General features: G+C 40.3%; 1 protein-coding gene and 1 long non-coding RNA gene across 10 annotated transcripts in view; one reads left to right on the forward strand and one right to left on the reverse strand.

Annotated features, from left to right (window-relative positions):
• The window catches only part of LOC126981914 (uncharacterized), a 101,740-nt gene extending 86,664 nt beyond the window's left edge, over positions 1-15,076 (forward strand). Inside the window, exons 1-13 of one of the 7 annotated variants that reach the window (XM_050833573.1) lie at positions 2,990-3,160; positions 4,648-4,789; positions 4,899-5,142; positions 5,446-5,771; positions 6,759-7,064; positions 8,139-8,222; positions 8,659-8,769; positions 9,251-9,384; positions 10,379-10,483; positions 10,916-11,199; positions 12,169-12,439; positions 12,775-12,916; positions 13,482-15,076. In XM_050833573.1, the coding sequence (XP_050689530.1) occupies positions 4,747-4,789; positions 4,899-5,142; positions 5,446-5,771; positions 6,759-7,064; positions 8,139-8,222; positions 8,659-8,769; positions 9,251-9,384; positions 10,379-10,483; positions 10,916-11,199; positions 12,169-12,439; positions 12,775-12,916; positions 13,482-13,999 (2,568 nt within the window). In that variant the 5' untranslated portion in view covers positions 2,990-3,160; positions 4,648-4,746 and the 3' untranslated portion in view covers positions 14,000-15,076. Of the gene's footprint in view, positions 1-2,988; positions 3,161-3,242; positions 3,478-4,647; positions 4,790-4,898; positions 5,143-5,445; positions 5,772-6,758; positions 7,065-8,138; positions 8,223-8,658; positions 8,770-9,250; positions 9,385-10,378; positions 10,484-10,915; positions 11,200-12,168; positions 12,440-12,774; positions 12,917-13,481 lie in introns of those variants that run through there. The other 6 variants (XM_050833576.1, XM_050833577.1, XM_050833574.1 and 3 more) reach the window with 6 other exon arrangements.
• Positions 15,077-15,569: 493 nt separating this feature from the next.
• On the reverse strand, positions 15,570-17,449 carry LOC126981916 (uncharacterized). Of its 3 annotated transcripts, none has more exons than XR_007734338.1 (3): positions 16,676-17,449; positions 15,833-16,404; positions 15,570-15,696 (listed from the first exon to the last, which is right to left on the reverse strand). It is a non-coding gene; the product is annotated as an uncharacterized LOC126981916 (long non-coding RNA). The 3 variants fall into 3 exon arrangements; XR_007734337.1 differs by having other exon boundaries at positions 15,570-15,764; XR_007734339.1 differs by having other exon boundaries at positions 15,765-16,404.
• Between the last annotated feature and the right edge of the window lie 1,391 nt (positions 17,450-18,840).

Raw genomic sequence — 18,840 nt, forward strand, 5'->3', positions numbered from 1 at the left:
CTGGGGTGTTCAGTCAAACCACCAGACTAACGGAGGTATCTTTTTATGATTCATGTATTTTGCATACTATGTTATTTTTTTAATGTTGATATTCATCGTAGATATTACAAATTCACAAAAACTGGTGTATCCTGTGGGTATTTCAAAATAAATGTGTCCTGAATCGAAGTTTTCGTAATTTTTCATTAGTTGTATCATTTACTTTATTGCATTATTTTATATTAATTTCAACCAGCTACAAGTGATTCAAACTGTTCAGCAGAGATTGTAGATATATCCTGAACCAGCAGTGTGACCATATTTTACATAATGATAACACTATAAACATTTTTGTATTGGGGTGTGTAAATACCCCAGGGGACTAACCATGTTTGGAAATACCAGCAGACTAACGCAGGGTTAACCCGGTAGCTGCGGGGATCATGAAAATCATCACCAAACCATTTCATAATATACATTAACGCATTTGTGATCAGGGGTTAAATGAGTCATTCGTGTTGCACTTGACCACTGAAGGGAGTTTATTCCATTCTCGCGCTACAACGTTGGTGAAAAAAAAAATGCTGCTGTCTCAATATATTTGTTTACACTGAAGTTTTGTGCCATTAGTTCTCATTAGAAACGTGTCACCGATCATAAACATTTTGGATTTGGTCACATAAAACCATTGAGTATTTTGAAACATTCGATCAGTTTTTCTCGGAGGCGGCGTTTCTCAGGGGGGAACAAGTTAAGAATTGAGAGCCTTTCATCGTAAGGTTTGTTGGGCAAGGAGATCATCTTCGTTGCCCGATGTTGAACACCTATTGTAGCAATGTCCTTCACATGATGGGAGAGACCAAAACTGCACCGCATATTCCAAATGGGGTCTGACTAAACTGTTGGATAGAGGCAGTGTTACACCTTTATTTTTTTCTTTATTCTTCGATACTTTATTCTTTATTGATAATTTTCTATCAATGAAGTCTTGCATTCTGTTCGCTTTGTTTGCTGCGTCGATCTTTTTTTCTTACAGTAAGGGAGCAGCTCAAGGGGAAAAAAGAAACAAATACCGCAAAAAAAAAGCCAGCTAGACGCTTCTCCAACAAAAGAAAAAAGAACGAGGACAAATTAAATAAATAAAAAACGGGAGAATTTGAGGTTTGACGCGATTTTGACGCTCCGGCAACACGTACACTTGCTCAACGCGTTTGAGTTTCACGGCACGCAATTCGTAACCGAACCTCTTATTTTTCATACACTTGCCACTTATCTCCAGGGCATCTCCCATCTATCAGACCATGAAAATTTAGGCGAATCTTCTTGGAGGCTTAATCAGAGAGGACAGAGTTTACAGTCTTTGGGCCATATTTTTAAGCATTTCAGCGCCCAAGAACACGTAATTTACTAGTCTTTCGTGGGAGTTTAGGGCATTTCCAAGGGTACTTTTATGACCCTGGTGGTAGTCTGAGCCTTCTTCTGTACCGTGAACCTAAAAGAACACTCATTGGAACTCGATTAACCTCATTTTTGACCTTTGGAAATAGTTGGTGTACGTGAGGGGTGGGAGCATCTGACAGTACCAACCTTTGTGTCGTCAGCAAAGTTTTTTTTTAATATAATGAGATGATTGAGTCCAGCGTCAACTTCATTGGTGTACATTATGAATAGGATTGAGCCAAGACCTGAGAGAGAGAGAGAGAGAGAGAGAGAGAGAGAGAGAGAGAGAGAGAGAGAGAGAGAGAGAGAGAATTTCCCGTTTCCCTTGTGTACGAATGAGGATAGGCTTGATAAAGGGAGCGGAATAGGTGAAGTGGAAGAGGGACTGAGAAATGGTAGGGAAAGGGGAGAGGAAAGAAGGAAAAAGGAATAGGAAAGGAGAGAAATAAAGGGGCAAAGGAAGGGCGTAGGAAAGGGGAGAGGAGGGAAAGGAAGGCCGAATAGGTAAGGGGAAAAGGTGGAGTTGTCCCTATGTCTAGAATCCGTGTGTATCGCGTCCCATTACTTTCTCTCGCTCAGTACGCCTCCAGGGTGTATCTCATGACTACATACACCATGGCCGCGTGTGTACGTATTGTGGCGCCATCTGGTATTACTCAACAAACAATATCATCCGCTGTACGTCAGACAGAACATGCTTTGCGTATCTTAGGAAGTCAATATAAGACAGCAGGGGACGAACCAGTATAGGTTTTAGGGAATTAGCCTGTGCAGTGGTGATAATATTAACATTGAGAAATACTAATTTGTTTATAGAGCTAACTACTTTATCCTCAAATTTGGTGGACAGTGCAAAGATATCCTCGTAATTTAGACGGTAAATTGATTGATTGATTGATAGTTTATCGTTGCAAGTAAAACAACAAAGGAGAAGGGAGGATATAAAGCATGGTTAAATCAGACAGAGGCAGAGGCACACTGATTAAACAACATAAAACAACAACAGTATAACCTTGTGTGTGTATATAGCACCCTGACATTACCTGAGTGCCATATCTATGACTTCACCCAACACACCCACAGTATCCCGGACCAAAGAAATACAGGCACTCGATCCAAACAGCGGCAGGGGGCCACTTATTGATCAAGCATATCATGACCTTGTGTGTGTGTGTGTGTGTGTGTGTATTTCCACGGCATCACACCTTCCAGTAATATTTCTCTCACATCTTTCTTCCTTTCCTTCCTCTCCTTTCTCTTCCCCTCTTCTCTTTCTCTAATTTCTTCTATTCTCTTATAGTTGTAGTTTTAAAGGGCGGGGCTTTGTGCGTGCTTGTGTGTGTGTATGTGTGTGTGTGTGAAATATATTATCTAGGTTCTTTTTCTCCTTTTTCTTTACTTTTCCTTCTGCGTTTTCATCATCCTATTTATTTTTTTCTCCTTTCTTTTCATTTTCATTTTCCACTGCTCTTACTTTTTATTCTTCCTCCTCCGTCTCCTTTTTATCCTCGTTTTTCACATCCCCTCTTCGTAACGAAACACACACACAAACAAACAAACACACACACAAACACACACACACACACACACACACACAGTGCCTATCAGACGTTGGAGGAGGCCTGACGCGTCCCACACACCTGTCTCACCTGCGCCCCGTGTTTGCACCCTTGCCCTCTGCCCCTTCACCCCGGGAGCTGCATGGGGGGCGCCTCTCCCCTGTGCACCCCCTCAGAGGAAGGTGGGTGCCTTAATTACGCTGTTATTGACGTTCTTTTCGCCTCGTCCTTCTGCTCTCGTTATTATGTGTCTGCAAGCCAAGGCCGTGTGTCCGTGTGTCCGCCGTGCCCTGTGCCTGGCGTGGGGGCGTGTTGGCCGCTCTCTTAGTGTGTGTGGAGGCGTGTGTGGAGGCTTGGGAGAACGACAAGTGGGAGAAGTTTGAAGGTGTGGAGGTAGGAGGAAAAAAGTGACAGCTAACACGCACACACGCACGCACGCACAGCTAGACAGGTGTTTGTGTCCGCTCAGGTGTGAATTAACTGGACCAGAAAAAGACAGGTAGGCAAAGGCAATAATTAAGAAACAGGTAGCAAAATGTAGTAATTAGACAAGAAATATTTGACAGGTGAAATTTCCAGGTAACTAATTATTGCAAACACAGGTGACAGGTGTGCAGGTGGATCATTAGCCAAACAAACTTACCTGTAGTAATTCAGACAGGTAGCAAGATGTAGTAATCAAGGTACAGGTAAACCAGGTAACTACAGATGACAGAACAGGTGTGCAGGTAGATCATTAACCAAACAGACTTACTTTTACTAATTAAGACAGGTAGCAAGAGGTGGTTATCAAGGTACAGGTAAACCAGGTAACTACAGGTGACAGAGCAGGTGTGAAGAGATCATTAACCAGACTTACCTTTACTAATTAAGACAGGTAGTAATCAAGGTACAGGTAAGACAGGTAAACACAGGTAACTACAGGTGTGAAAGTAGATCATTAACCAAACAAACTTGTTGGAGTGGCGATAGGTTAGTGTTTGTGTGGCGATAGGTTAGTGTTTGTGTGGCGATAGGTTACTGTTTGTGTGGCGATAGGTTAGTGTTTGTGTGGCGATGGGTTACTGTTTGTGTGGCGATAGGTTACTGTTTGTGTGGCGATGGGTTACTGTTTGTGTGGCGATGGGTTACTGTTTGTGTGGCGATGGGTTACTGTTTGTGTGGCGATGGGTTACTGTTTGTGTGGCGATAGGTTACTGTTTGTGTGGCGATAGGTTACTGTTTGTGTGGCGATAGGTTACTGTTTGTGTGGCGATAGGTTACTGTTTGTGTGGCGATAGGTTACTGTTTGAGTGGCGATAGGTTAGTGTTTGTGTGGCGATAGGTTACTGTTTGTGTGGCGATAGGTTACTGTTTGTGTGGCGATGGGTTACTGTTTGTGTGGCGATAGGTTACTGTTTGTGTGGCGATAGGTTAGTGTTTGTGTGGCGATAGGTTACTGTTTGTGTGGCGATAGGTTACTGTTTGTGTGGCGATAGGTTACTGTTTGTGTGGCGATAGGTTACTGTTTGTGTGGCGATAGGTTACTGTTTGTGTGGCGATAGGTTACTGTTTGTGTGGCGATAGGTTACTAGTTTATCAGCTATAGGTTATATTTAATTTATTTTTATTTTTTACGTTAATGACTCATACATTTAATTAAGCTACATTTGAATAACTCTCCCAACAGACCAGTGATGGCTGCAATCCCCAACCCCTGACCTCCTTCCCCGCCACGGCCGTCCTCTTCCCCACCACCACCTCCTCCTTCCCCTCCTCAGTGGTGGGGATGACGGGGAGGCTGGTGATGAATGTGGTGGTGCTGGGCCTGGGTAAGTGAAGTGGTGGTGGTGGTGGTGGTGACGATGACACAATGATATTTTTCACCATAAAAGAATCGAGAAAATTAAAGACGAAAAAACACAATTATTTTCCTTCCAGTCTTTTGTAGCGTCGCTGAAGGCTATTCCAGCATCACCCGAGGCAGTGGTGATAGTGATGACAGTGGCGATGGTGGTGGTGTGTACTTGAGGCCAAACGCACGGAACACCCCAAACTATGACCGCTTCAACTCCAGCACCGTCAACACCACCACCTTCCGCACCATCGCCTCGCCTGTCACTCTCGCCCGTGTTCACTGCGAGTGGAAGATCTTTAACCCCCGGCGCCACAAGCTGGTGCTCAGGTGCGTGGGCTTACCTGTGGGTGTCACCATGCAAGACTAGTATGTAATATGACCTGACCTCAAACTAACCCAACTTTCCTCCCAGCACTGCTTAACCTAACCTGGCCTGATCTCAAACTAACCTAACTTCCTCCCAGTGCTGCTTAACCTAACCTGACCCAACCCCAAACTAACCTAACTTCCTCAGCACTTCTTAACCTGACCTGACCTGACCCCAAACTAACCTAACTTCCTCAGTACTTCTTAACCTAACCTAACCTGACCTGACCTGACCTCAAACTAACCTAACCCTCTCCCGGACAGGTTCACCAAGTTAAACCTCAAGCACTGCCAAGGAGCCTTCCCCCAGTGCTGTTTCCAGTGGCTTGAGCTAACCTTGAACGCCACAGGAACTAAAGGGAGAGATTACAATACCATGGCGCTCACCCCACACCACACCACAGGCCTCTCCAGCAGCGGGGGGGGCGGGGGAAGTGTTCTGGGGGTGGGGCGGGTGTGCGGGTCATCTCTCCCGCGCCCCGTCGTCACTGAGGCCCCGCAGGTGTATGTGACTTTCCATTCATTGCCCCATGACGGACTGGGGAACTATAGGAGCGAAGATAACGGGTTCGTCCTGGAGTTTTATTCTGGTGAGTGAAGGAATGGTTGTTGTTGTTTTTGTAGTAGTAGTAGTAGTAGTAGAGGTGGTAGTACTGGTATTGGAGGTGGTGATGGTTGTAGTAGTAGTAGCATTAGGAAAAAATATATAAGTAGTAGTAGTAGTAGTAGTAGTGGAATTGGCTTTTTTTCCCCCATTGAGCAGTCTCCCTTGCCGTAAAAAAAAAAGTCAATTAAATAAAAGTAGTTGTAGTAGAAGTAGGTAAAAAAAATATACCAGCAGTAGTTGTAGTTTAAGTTGTAGTAGTAGTAGTAGTAGTCATCATAGAGGTAGTAGCTGTAGTTTCATTATATAATTATTTTTAAGCTATTCATTTATTTATTTTTATTTTTATTTTATTTATTTATTTATTTATTTTTTCTAGCAACAACTTCAATAACAACCAAGTGAAAGATGTTAGATAATAATTAAATAGCCAAGTTTAAACCAAGCAACCAGTCAACCGTCAACCCACTTACCCACCTTCTCACGGTCAAAATCAGAAATTGGTGTGACCGTAACAACTACCCACATCACCAAACTACCACATAAGAACCCAACAACCTGTCAACCGTCAACCCACTTTTCCTTCTCATCACAGTCAAGAACAGAAATTAGTGTCACCCAAACGACTACCCATGTCACCTTATCCTAACCAGACTACATACCACATTAGACCCAACCAACCAGTCAACCATCAACCCACTTTCCCTCCAAGAAGTACCAGATGTGATGCTACCAACCTCCAGTGTCACTCCCTTCACCTGTCACCTTATCCCTACCAGACTACATACCACATTAGAACCCAACCAACCAGTCAACCATCAACCCACTTTCCCTCCAAGAAGTACCAGATGTAATGCTACCAACCTCCAGTGTCATTCCCTTCACCCATGTCACCTTATCCCTACCAGACTACATACCACATTAGACCCAACCAACCAGTCAGTCACCAAGGCACTTTCCCTTCTCCCCACAGTCAAGAACATTACCTGGTGTGGCCGTTATGAGTTCCAGTGCCACTCCCCTCGCCTGTGCCTCCCCCTCGAGTGGCTCTGTGACGGGAAGGTGCAGTGCCCAGACCACTCAGACGAGCACTACTGCATCAGCGATCTGCCGCTGCACCGGGAACAGCAACTGGTGAAGAAGATGCTGAAGAAGAAGAGGAAGATGAAGAAGCAGCAGCAACTGAAGGAGACGGAGAAGAAGGACGAGAGGAAGAATGTGGCAGTGCAGAGTGAGCTTGGGAGAGAGGGAAGAAGGAGGAGGAGGAGGAGGAAAAGAAGTATGTGAAAGTTGAGCGTGAGTTTAACCCGGTAGCAGCGGGGATCATGTTTCTTAATGGTCCCTCCAAGCGAGAAAAATGAGAAAAAAATCACCCCTCACACAAACCATTTCATAATATATATCAAAGCATTTGTGATCAGATTATGTATCATCTATTTTGGGGGTTTAAATCATGGCACAAATTTGGCCCGTCGCTGCTACACGGTAAAGCCTCAAATTTGGCCCGTCGCTGCTACCGGGTTAAGAGGGAGAGGGAGGAATGGAGGAAAAGGATGGAGATGGTGAAATGAGAGAGAAGAAGAAGGAGGAGGAGAAAGAGAAGTAGGAGAAAAATGTGTCAGTGGAGAAAGTGAGAGAAATATTGAGAAAGAGGAACGGAAAGGATGGAGGGAAGGAGGAAGTAATGAAAGGAAGGGAAGGAAGAAGGAAAAGATGGAAAAGGAGAGAAGGGAAAAAAGTGAGAAAGGTATAAAAAGGGAGGGAAAATATGGGAAAGAATGACGGAAATATTGATGAAGACAGGAATAGAAAGAAAAAATGTAATAGTAAGATAAACACTAGAGAAAGTATTATTTAAGGAAGGGAAAGAGAATTGACACCGAGGAAAGAAAGAAGGAAATAGACGCAGAAAGGAATAAAAGACGAGGAAAAGGAATTGATGTGATATTAAGAGAAACAGGAGGAAAAAAAAGCGAAAGAGAATTGTCAGTGGAGAAAGAATGAAGGAAATACAAATGTAGGAAATGAAAGGATATGCGATGAGAAGCAACATTAGAAGAAGAAAAAAATAGATTAGTTAGTAAAAAATAAAAACAATTGCATAATACTCTTTCCTCTTCCTCCTCCTCCTCCTCCTCCTTCATCATCTCCTCATCCTCCTTCCCCTCTTTCTCCTGCTATTTTCATTACTTCTTTTCACGACCCCCTCCTTCTCCTCCTCCTCCTCCTCCTCCTTCATCATCTCCTCATCCTCCTTCCCCTCTTTCTCCTGCTATTTTCATTACTTCTTTTCACGACCCCATCCTCCTCCTCCTCTTTTCTACCTTCTCCTCTTCTTCCTCTTCTTCCCCAGGTTTGTGTCTGCAGGAGGCCACCACCATCCAGTGTGATGGGGTCTGGCAGTGTCCGGACGGGGAGGACGAGAAAGGGTGCCAAGGTTCGTGTGTCTTTCCTTCTCTGTGCCTCTGTGTTGGCTCTTGTGTTGCATGGAATCAGTTTTTTTATAGTTATTTCATGTATGTGTGTTTTGCTTTTTTGTATGATCTTTTCCAGTGTACGATTTTATTTTTATTCATTTTATTTATTCGTAATGACTGTGTATTTATTTGTCTACTCTGTGTGTATGTGTGTGTGTGTGTTTGAGAGTGTGCACCCCTTCCGTGTATGTGTACTTGAGTGCCCATGTGTACGTGTGTGTGTGTGTGTGTGTTTGAGAGTGTGCACCCCTTCCGTGTATGTGTGTACTTGAGTGCCCATGTGTGTGTGTATGTGTGTGTGTGTGTGTTTGAGAGTGTGCACCCCTTCCGTGTATGTGTACTTGAGTGCCCATGTGTACGTGTGTGTGTGTGTAAGTGTCACATCCCCGTCCCCAGGCTGCGGCCCAGACGAGTGGTGGTGTGGGGTGGGGCGGGAGTGCTATGGTCCCAAGCAGCGCTGTGACGGCACTTGGCACTGCAGCAACGCCATGGATGAGCCTTCTTGCGGTGAGTGAGCTGGCGGTGCTGACGACAGTGGAAGAGGTGGAAGATGTATGATGTTGGTATGAATGGTGATGGTGGTACTATTAGGAAAGGGTAGCTTGGTGATAATGGTTAAGGTGGAAGATGTATTATGTTGGTGTGGATGGTGATGATGGTGGTGGTGATGATGGTGATGTAAACGAAGGAGAACATCGGTGGTGGTGGTGGTGATGATGGAGGTAGAGGAAGTGATGACGATGGAAGGGAAGTTAAATTAGTGATGATGGTAGTTCTGTAAATGAAGGGAAACACTGGTGAGTAATATTAGGGAAAGCATTTGGTTATGAAGTCTAGTAACCTCTCCACCTCTTCGGATTCTGTACAGGAGAAGCGAGTAGCGGGCTTTTTTTTTTTGGTTTTTATTGTTTCCTTTTATTTGTGGCCTCGTGCTGTCTCCTTTGCTGTTAGAAAATAAACAATAAAAACTTCCCTTCCTACCTTCCAGATTCTAACTGTCCGCGGCGTATCTCCTGCTGGGGATGGGGTTGTTATCTTCTCTCCCAGCGCTGTGACGGCACACCTGACTGCCGGGATGGGTCTGACGAGGAGGCGTGCCCACCTGAACTGTGTAATGACCAGGTGAGGGAGACACACACACACACACACACACACACACACACACACACACACACACACATATATATATAGGGCCGCATTCTTAAACATTTATGCACCCAAGTTCACATATTTGGCAAGGCTTTCGAAGGAGTTTGGGGCATTTCCAGGATTAGTTTTATGGCCCTGGTGGTAGTTTGACCCTTCCTCTGTACCGTGAGCCTAAAGAAACACTCATTAGAGCCTGATTGACCCCCTCTTTGACCTTTAGAAATAACTGATGTGAAAAGCGAAAATGACTTATAATACCAACCATATAGGCTTTTTTTTTTTTTATAGTCAACGGCAAAAAAAGAAGAAAAAAAAGAAGAAAATTAGACAGCCTGACTTCATCTACATCCACAGCAAGGCACTTTTACATCATCCACACATCCATTCACACTCATCCACCTTCTCGTTCTTTCATTTATCCACATTGTCATCCACTTATCCACTGTGACCTCATCCACTTCATCATACACACACACACACACACACGTACACCCACCCACTCGTCATCCATCTGCCTCTTCCACTCATCCACCCTGACCTCATCTATATTAACACAACAGGGCATAGTTACATCCATATCATCCACACTCTTACACTCATCCATTTGACTCATCCACATCCTCATCCACTCATCCATCTTTATCTCACCCACATCCACAGCAATACTCCACACACACTCACATACTCATCCACATCCTCACTCATTCATCCATTTGACTCATCCACATCCTCATCCACTCATCCATCTTTATCTCACCCATGTCCAAAGCAATACTCCACACACACCCTCACATACTCATCCACATCCTCACTTATTCATCCATTTGACTCATCCACATCCGTATCCACTCATCCATCCTGACCTCATCTTTACATCATCATCTCCCCCACACTCACACACACACACACACACACACGTTCATCCACCTCCTCACCCACTCATCCGCCTGCCTCATCCGCCCCACAGCACGGCACCTTCCTGTGTGACAACCAGCAGTGCATCAAGGAGAGTTGCCTGTGTGACCAAAACGATGATTGCAGGGACGGAAGCGATGAGCAGAACTGTCTGAGGGTAGGTGATGAGGAGGAGGAGGAGGAACGGTAGCAGGAAGAAGAAGAAGAAGAAGAAAGAGATTAAAAGGAGGAGGAGTAGGAAGAAGAAGAAGAAGAAAGAGATTAAAAGGAGGAGGAATAGGCTAGAAGGAGAATGAGGAGGAGGAGGAGGAGGAGGAGGAGGAGGAAAGAGAGTAGGAATGAAGGAAGTGGAGGAGGATAGGAGGTGAAGGAGGAGGATCTAGAAAGAGAGAGAGAGAGGAGGATGTAGAAAGAGAGAAAGGAGGAGATGAAGAAGGAGAATGTAGAAAGAGAGAGAGAGGAGGAGGATTATTTTACATCCTTTTATTCACTCTTTTTAACTTTAATGCCTTTTCCTCTCCTTTATTTATACATTTATTTTTATCAGTGAATCTTACCCCCTCTACCCCCCAACCCCCCACCCCCCCAGAACTCGGTGATCGGCGTTGCTGCCATGGGGGGCCTGGCATGCTCCCTCCTGCTGGTGGTGGCGGTGGGCTGCACAGGCCGCCTCTACGCCCTACGGATGGGACTAACCAGGCTGCAGGGGTCAGGTAGTCGGGGCAGGGGTGGCAGCGGGGTGCGTGGGGGTGTGGGCGGGGGTGGCGGGCCGTCCAGTTCGTCACACGCCCCTCGCTCCCGCCTGGAAGAACACCTCATGCAGAGAGAGATGCCGCCGCCCTACGATGTGGCCGTCAGTGACCACTCCAACACGTGAGTACTGGTGTGTGTGTGTGTGTGTGTGTGTGTGTGTGTGTGTTGGGATGTGGTGGGGCTTATAGTTGTTGCACTTTTTGTTTTGTTTTCATCTTTTTTTCCAATTTTATTTCACTTCTTTTTAGTTTTCTTTAATTTTTTTTTAGTTCTATTTTGGTTTTTCATTTATTTTGCACTTTTTTTATTTCCAGTTGTCACGGTTTGTAGTTTTCAATTTTCTCGTACCTTTTTTTTTCACTTCTCATTCCTTTCTTTTATTTTTTTAGTTCTATTTTAGTTTTTCATTTATTTTGCACTTTTTTATTTCTAGTTGTCACGGTTTGTAGTTTTCAATTTTCTCGTAGCTTTTTTTTTCACTTTTCATTCCTTTCTTTTAATATTTTAGTTCTATTTTAGTTTTTCATTTATTTTGCACTTTTTTATTTCTAGTTGTCACTGTTTTCAATCTTCAATTTTCTCATACCTTTTTTTTTCACTTAACCCTTTTTTTCTTTTTAACTTATCGCTCTTTTTTTCCAGTTTTCTCTCCCTCATTATTATTAGCATCCTTTCATTCTTATTCTTTTTTTTCTCACTCCTTTTCTTCACTTTTCTCACAATTTTCTCTCTCTAACTTTTCCGAATACAGGTGTCCCTCGAATAGTACACTTTCTTTTTTTTTGGATTTTCACAAGATTTTTTTAGGATTTCTGAATTTCCCGACAAGCAGGAAATTTAAAAATCCTAAAAAGATCGTCTATTTACTATTTTTTTCCTTGTTTTTTTAATATATCCTGATTTTATTTTTACCCTCTTTTTATTATTACTAAGCATTATTTTATTAGTTATGTAGGTGTGGATTTTGTTATATAACGAAGGATAATGAAGTTTTTTTATTAATTGTTTTCTTTTATTTTTTTATTTATTTATTTTTTTTATTTATTTATTTTTTTTTTTTTAATCCATTTAATTTTTTCTCCTCGGCAGACTTTTCGGCTCCTTCATGGATTGGCAACAGTGGCGGAGACAGCGGCATCGGCCCTTGGTGCCTCGGGACAGTGCCAACCACCCCCTGCGAGTGCCAGCCGACCCCCACCACCCCCAATTCCACCAGCACTCCACCTCCTCCTCTGTCCCGGGCCTGGCGGTGGAGATACAGCCGGCAAGGGGGAGGGAAGGGGAGGAGAAGGTGGAGGAGAGAGGAGCTGGGGAGGAGAATGTTGCCTCTACTAATGCCTTTGTCTTTGCTATGCATGAGGTTTGTTGTTGTTGTTGTTGTTATTATTATTGTTATTACTGTTATTATTATTAGTGTTGTTGTTGTTGTCATTCGTGTTCTTGTTTGTATGTTTCAAAAGAACGAGGAAGTGTTTTATTTATTTATTTTTATTTTATTATTATTATGGATAGAATTGATGATGATGATGAGGTGTGTGTGTATGTGTGTGTGTGTGTGTGTGTGTGTTTCAAAGTATATATCAATTAAAATTTTGGCAATACCTAATTTTTATGCGATTTCAAATATTAATCCTTCCTTTTTTTTTCTCTCCCTCGTGTGTGTGTGTGTGTGTGTGTGTGTGTGTGTGTGTCCAGCAGGATGATGTGCCACTCCTGACAGACCTAGGGGGTGGTGAGGGGGAGGGGGAGGTGGGTGATGACGTGCCCCTCCTCCTCGACATCACCTCCACCACCACCACCTCCTCCACCTCCACCTCCACCTGTGAAGAGGACTCAGGTGAGGAAGGGGTCATTAATTAGTCTGTACAGGTGTGAATTTTGTTATATAGTGAGTTTTTTTTCCTTGTTTATTTAATATTTCTTGATTATATTTTTTTCTCTTTCTTTTTATTTTGTATTACTTAGCATTATTTTATTAGTTAAGTTATACAGATGTGGATTTTGTTATATTAAGGAAGATAATTAAGTTTTTTATTATTGTTTGTTTTCTTTGATTTTTTTTATATATCTTCATTTTTATTTTTTCCTGTTTTTCTTTCCTACTTTTTTCTCTCGTTATTTTTCACATTTATATTTTTCTTATCTTCTTACCTTCTACATAAGTTTATTCTCGATCATTTTACAAATTTTATCATACCTCAATATTTTCTTTATATTATTTTCTTCCACTTTCCTATTTCCTTCCTTCCCTTCTTTTTTCTCTTCCTTCTTTCCTTCCTTCTAGTTTCTTTTATTTATATGTTCTTCCTTCTACTTTCTTTTTTTTATATGTTCTTCCTTCTTTTCTTTCTTATTTTTCATTAACCCGAAACTAACAACATTTTATCATCTCTCCTTTTCAGACCAAGAGGAAGAGGACATTGGGAGTGATGATGTTGATGAGGAGGAGGAGGAAGACGACGAAGAAGAGGGGAGGAAGGAGGAGGAGGAGGAGGGGGAAGATAAGGGAGTGGGGAAGGCTATCACCCATCCCCTCCTCCTCCCTGACCTTATCCACCTCACTCCCCAACCCCTCCATTCCCCATCGACACACACCCAAGAAAAGGGAGAAGGGGGGGAAGGTACAGAGGTGGGGAGGAGGGAGAGAGAAAACACCCCATCCTCAGCCCCTCCAACCTCCCCATTCACCCCTAACACAGAGATGAACGCTGAGAAAGAGGAACGAAACCAAACTAACACATCCTCCCCCTCCTCTTCCCCTTCGTTCCCTTCTGAGGATGCTGCTGGTGAAGGTGGTGGTGGTGGTGGTGGTGCTGATGTGCTGTCCGCTGATACAAGAGCTGCCGTGCTGGCCCTTAGTGCTGTACAATCACACATGAATGAGATGAGCCACAGTGATACAGAGATGATGAGTCAGTAAAAGAGAAAGAGAGAGACAGATGACGAGATGACAAGTTAGTATGGTATAGATTCACTTTTCACTGCTGTATTTCTTTGTGTGTGTTTGTGTATTGGTACAGAGATGATTTGCAAGTAGGAGAGACAGAGAGCAAGTTAGTTTGATAGAGATTAGTTGTTTGTTGCGAGATGATGTGCAATAGAGAGAGATGAAGAGACAGAGATGGAGAGATAGAGAGATTGACAGCAAGTTAGTTTGATAGAGATTCATTTTTTGTTGCGAGATGAAGAGACAGAGATGGAGAGATAGAGAGATTGACAGCAAGTTAGTTTGATAGAGATTCACTTTTTGTTGCAAGATGAAGAGACAGATAGAGAGATAAAAAGAGAGAGATTGACAGCAACTTAGTTTGATAAAGATTCATATTTTGTTGCAAGATGAAGAGACATAGAGAGATAAAAAGAGAGACACAGCAAGTTAGTTTGATAAAGATTCATATTTTGTTGCAAGATGAAGAGACATAGAGAGATAAAAAGAGAGACACAGCAAGTTAGTTTGATAAAGATTCATATTTTGTTGCAAGATGAAGAGACAGATAGAGAGATAGAAAGAGAGAGACACAGCAAGTTAGTTTGATAGAGATTCACTTTTTGTTGCAAGATGAAGAGACAGATAGAGAGATAGAAAGAGAGAGACACAGCAAGTTAGTTTGATAGAGATTCACTTTTTGTTGCAAGATGAAGAGACAGATAGAGAGATAGAAAGAGAGAGATTGACAGCAAGTTAGTTTGATAGAGATTCATTTTTCTTTACTTTTTTCTTTTTCTTTCTTGTGTGTTTGTTTGTGTATGTGTTTATATTGTATTGTATTATTTCTCTGTCTTAGTTTTTCTTGTCTTTCTTTGTCTTTGTAATTGTATTGTTTCTTATCTTATTTCTGTTGCTTTTGAGTTGAGGTACCAAAGAAAGAGGTTTACTTTTGGTTTGTTTTTCTTTATGTTTGTTTGTTTCATTTATTATTAAGTGTTGTATGTATATTTTGGAGTTTACAGAGAGAGAGAGAGAGAGAGAGAGAGAGAGAGAGAGAGACCTATGAAACATTACAAAAAAAATGTCTTTCTTATAATGTCAAATGTAAAAAGGCTTATCATTATCATTATTATTATTATTATTATTATTATTACTACATATAAGTGCTAGATCATGTTTGTGTGTACGCGAGAAGAATCTACTTACACACATAAACACACGCACACATGTACACTTATATATATATACATACGTACGTGTGTGTATGTATGTATGTATGTATGTATGTATACTTGGAGATCTGATGTGTATTATAAGGTCTAGTCAAGATGATGTACTTAGAATGATGATGATGGTGGTGATGAAGATGGTGATGAGGGTGAGGACAGTGGTGGTGATGGTGGTGGTGGTGATGGTGAAGGTGGTGGTGGTGGTGATGGTGAAGGTGGTGGTGGTGGTGGTGATAGTGATGATGGTGATGAATTGATCTGTATATATGGGTCAAGGGAGTTTAAATATCATTACTATTATTATTATTATTGTTGTTGTGCTTATGTTGAGAGAGAGAGAGAGAGAGAGAGAGAGAGAGTTGTTAAATGCTACTGTTTCAACTATAATCACATTTTTTCTTTGTATTTTTTTCTGTGGTATTTCTTTTCCTTCTTTTATATTTCTAAACTCATACTAACCTTTTCTTTTTGTATTTTTTTCTGTGGTATTTCTTTTCCTTCTTTTATATTTCTAAACTCATACTAACCTTTTCTTTTTGTATTTTTTTCTGTGGTATTTCTTTTCCTTCTTTTCTATTTCTACATTCATACTAACTTTTTCTTTTTCCTCTATTCTGACCTCCATAACAACCTTTATTTTTTTCTATTTCTACTTTCTTTACGCATTTTCTTATCCTGACTTTCATATTAATTCTTTTTTTTTTTCATATTTTTCTTTCTTTAATGTCAACCTTCTTTCTCATACTCATTCTAATTGTTTTCTCCTTTATTTTCATATCAACTTCTTATTTTTTACCCTCAATCTTTTTTTTCTATCTTTCATTCATATCAATTTTTTTTCTTCTATATTAATTCTTACCTCCATCCTTACCCACTACTCAATCTGCCTTCATATCAACTCTTTTCTATATTCCTTTCTTTTTCTCTATTATTTCCATGACATATTTCAAGATTTTCCACACTTTTCATCATTTCGCCAACCTAGTATCTCCTCTTCTTTAACCCCTATTATTTCCTTTACATTTTACAACCTTTTCCAAACGTTCTATTTCTCTTTGCTGACCTTTCTTTTATATATTACATCTTTTTCTGGCTTTTATTTCAACTCTTCATCCTTAAAATATCTTCCTTTATTTAACTCCTATTATTTCCTTTACATTTTACAACCTTTTCCACACTTTCTATTACTCTTTGCTAACCTTTCTATTATATATTGCATCTTTTTCTGGCTTTTATTTTTACCCTTCATCCTTAAAATATCTTCCTTTATTTAACTCCTATTATTTCCTTTACATTTTACAAGCTTTTCCAAACTTTCTATTTCCCTTTGCTGACCTTTCTATTATATATTACATCTTTTTCTGCCTTTTATTTCAAAGTTTATCCTTAAAATATCTTCCTTTATTTAACTCCTATTATTTCCTTTACATTTTACAACCTTTTCCAAACTTTCTATTTCCTTTTGTCAACCTTTCTTTTATATATGACATCTTTTTCTGGCTTTTATTTCAACTCTTCATCCTTAAAATATCTTCCTTTATTTAACTCCTATTATTTCCTTTACATTTTACAACCTTTTCCAAACTTTCTATTTCTCTTTGCTGACCTTTCTTTTATATATTACATCTTTTTCTGCCTTTTATTTCAACTCTTCATCCTTAAAATATCTTCCTTTATTTAACTCCTATTATATCCTTTACATTTTATAACCTTTTCCAAACTTTCTATTTCTCTTTGCTGACCTTTCTTTTATATATTACATCTTTTTCTGCCTTTTATTTCTACCCTTCATCCTTAAAATATCTTCCTTTATTTAACTCCTATTATTTCCTTTACATTTTACAACCTTTTCCAAACTTTCTATTTCCTTTTGTCAACCTTTCTATTACATCTTTTTCTGCCCCTTATTTCATTATATATTCCTTTCTTTATCTCATTATTGCCATTACATATGATACAACAATGTCCGCACCTTTTGCATCTTTTTTGCCCACACAGCAACATGTATATCCAGGTGTATATCGTAGCCTATAGCAAAGCCTACTCACAAAGGAGCCTACTACCTGTATAGAGTCGTTTATTTGTTTCGGAAGTCTATATACATACATTGTTCTTTTTTATTTCACTTCGTTATATATATATGGAGATTATGTACAATTTATTTAGTCATGAATAAAGCAGATCACACTGTGGTATCCCTTTTAGAGCCCTCAAGAACCGCTGAACTGGATGCTTTGATGAGGGACAGTTGAGGTTTACTCACTCACCTGGATTACTCACCTGTATTATTTCTCTGTCTTATTTTTTCTTGTCTTTCTTTGTCTTTGTAATTGTATTGTTTCTTACCTTATTTCTGTTGCTTTTGAGTTGAGGTACCAAAGAAAGAGGTTTACTTTTGGTTTGTTTTTCTTTATGTTTGTTTGTTTCATTTATTATTAAGTGTTGTATGTATATTTTGGAGTTTACAGAGAGAGAGAGAGAGAGAGAGAGAGAGACCTATGAAACATTACAAAAAAATGTCTTTCTTATAATGTCAAACCCCACACTCCACATGATGAGGAGGGGTACTAGCACTCTGCTCATGCGCCAGCTCTCAATATATAATTACATAAACCAGAACAAACACTAATGAAAGAGCTAACATTCCGCTAACATTCTGCCAGTAAGATGTTTTATTGGCTAAGAGAAAACAGAACCACCATAGCTGGGCGTTATCGCGATATTTAAGTATCGCTGATAACGAAATCGGGTTATCGGCCATCCGCTACTTATTTAAATATATATCGGTATCTTCGTTACTTTTGTGACCAAACTAGCGATAACCGCTACAAGGAACATGGCAACTCGGCAACTAATCGCAATTTTCTATATATAATCAATACCAAAAACGTGATATTAAAAGCTTAAAGCAATAGTTTTTTTTACATACACGTATTTTAATGTTAATATTGCAACATAAAACACGTATATGAAGCAAAAAAAAAAAAACACGGAAAATGGCAAGTCGGCAGCTAATCGCAATTTTCTATATATAATCAATACCAAAAACGTGATATTACAAGCTTAAAGCAATATTTTACTACACATACGTATTTAAATGTTAATATTGCAACATAAAACACGTAAATGAAGCCAAAAAAAAAAAAAAAACACTGAAAATGGCAACTCGGCAGCTAATCGCAATTTTCTATATATAATCAATACCAAAAACGTGATATTACAAGATTAAAGCAATATTTTATTACACATACGTATTTAAATGTTAATATTGCAGCATAAAACACGTGAATGAAGCAAAAACAAAACAAAAAAAACACGGAAAATGGCAACTCGGCAGCTAATCGCAATTTTCTATATATAATCAATACCAAAAACGTGATATTACAAGCTTAAAGCAATATTTTACTACACATACGTATTTAAATGTTAATATTGCAGCATAAAACACGTATATGAAGCAAAAAAAAAAAAAACACGGAAAATGGCAACTCGGCAGCTAATCGCAATTTTCTATATATAATCAATACCCAAAACGTGATATTACAAGCTTAAAGCAATATTTTACTACACATACGTATTTAAATGTTAATATTGCAGCATAAA

Source organism: Eriocheir sinensis, chromosome 49 (assembly GCF_024679095.1).
Source record: "Eriocheir sinensis breed Jianghai 21 chromosome 49, ASM2467909v1, whole genome shotgun sequence".
Classification (NCBI taxonomy): Eukaryota; Metazoa; Arthropoda; class Malacostraca; order Decapoda; family Varunidae; genus Eriocheir; species Eriocheir sinensis.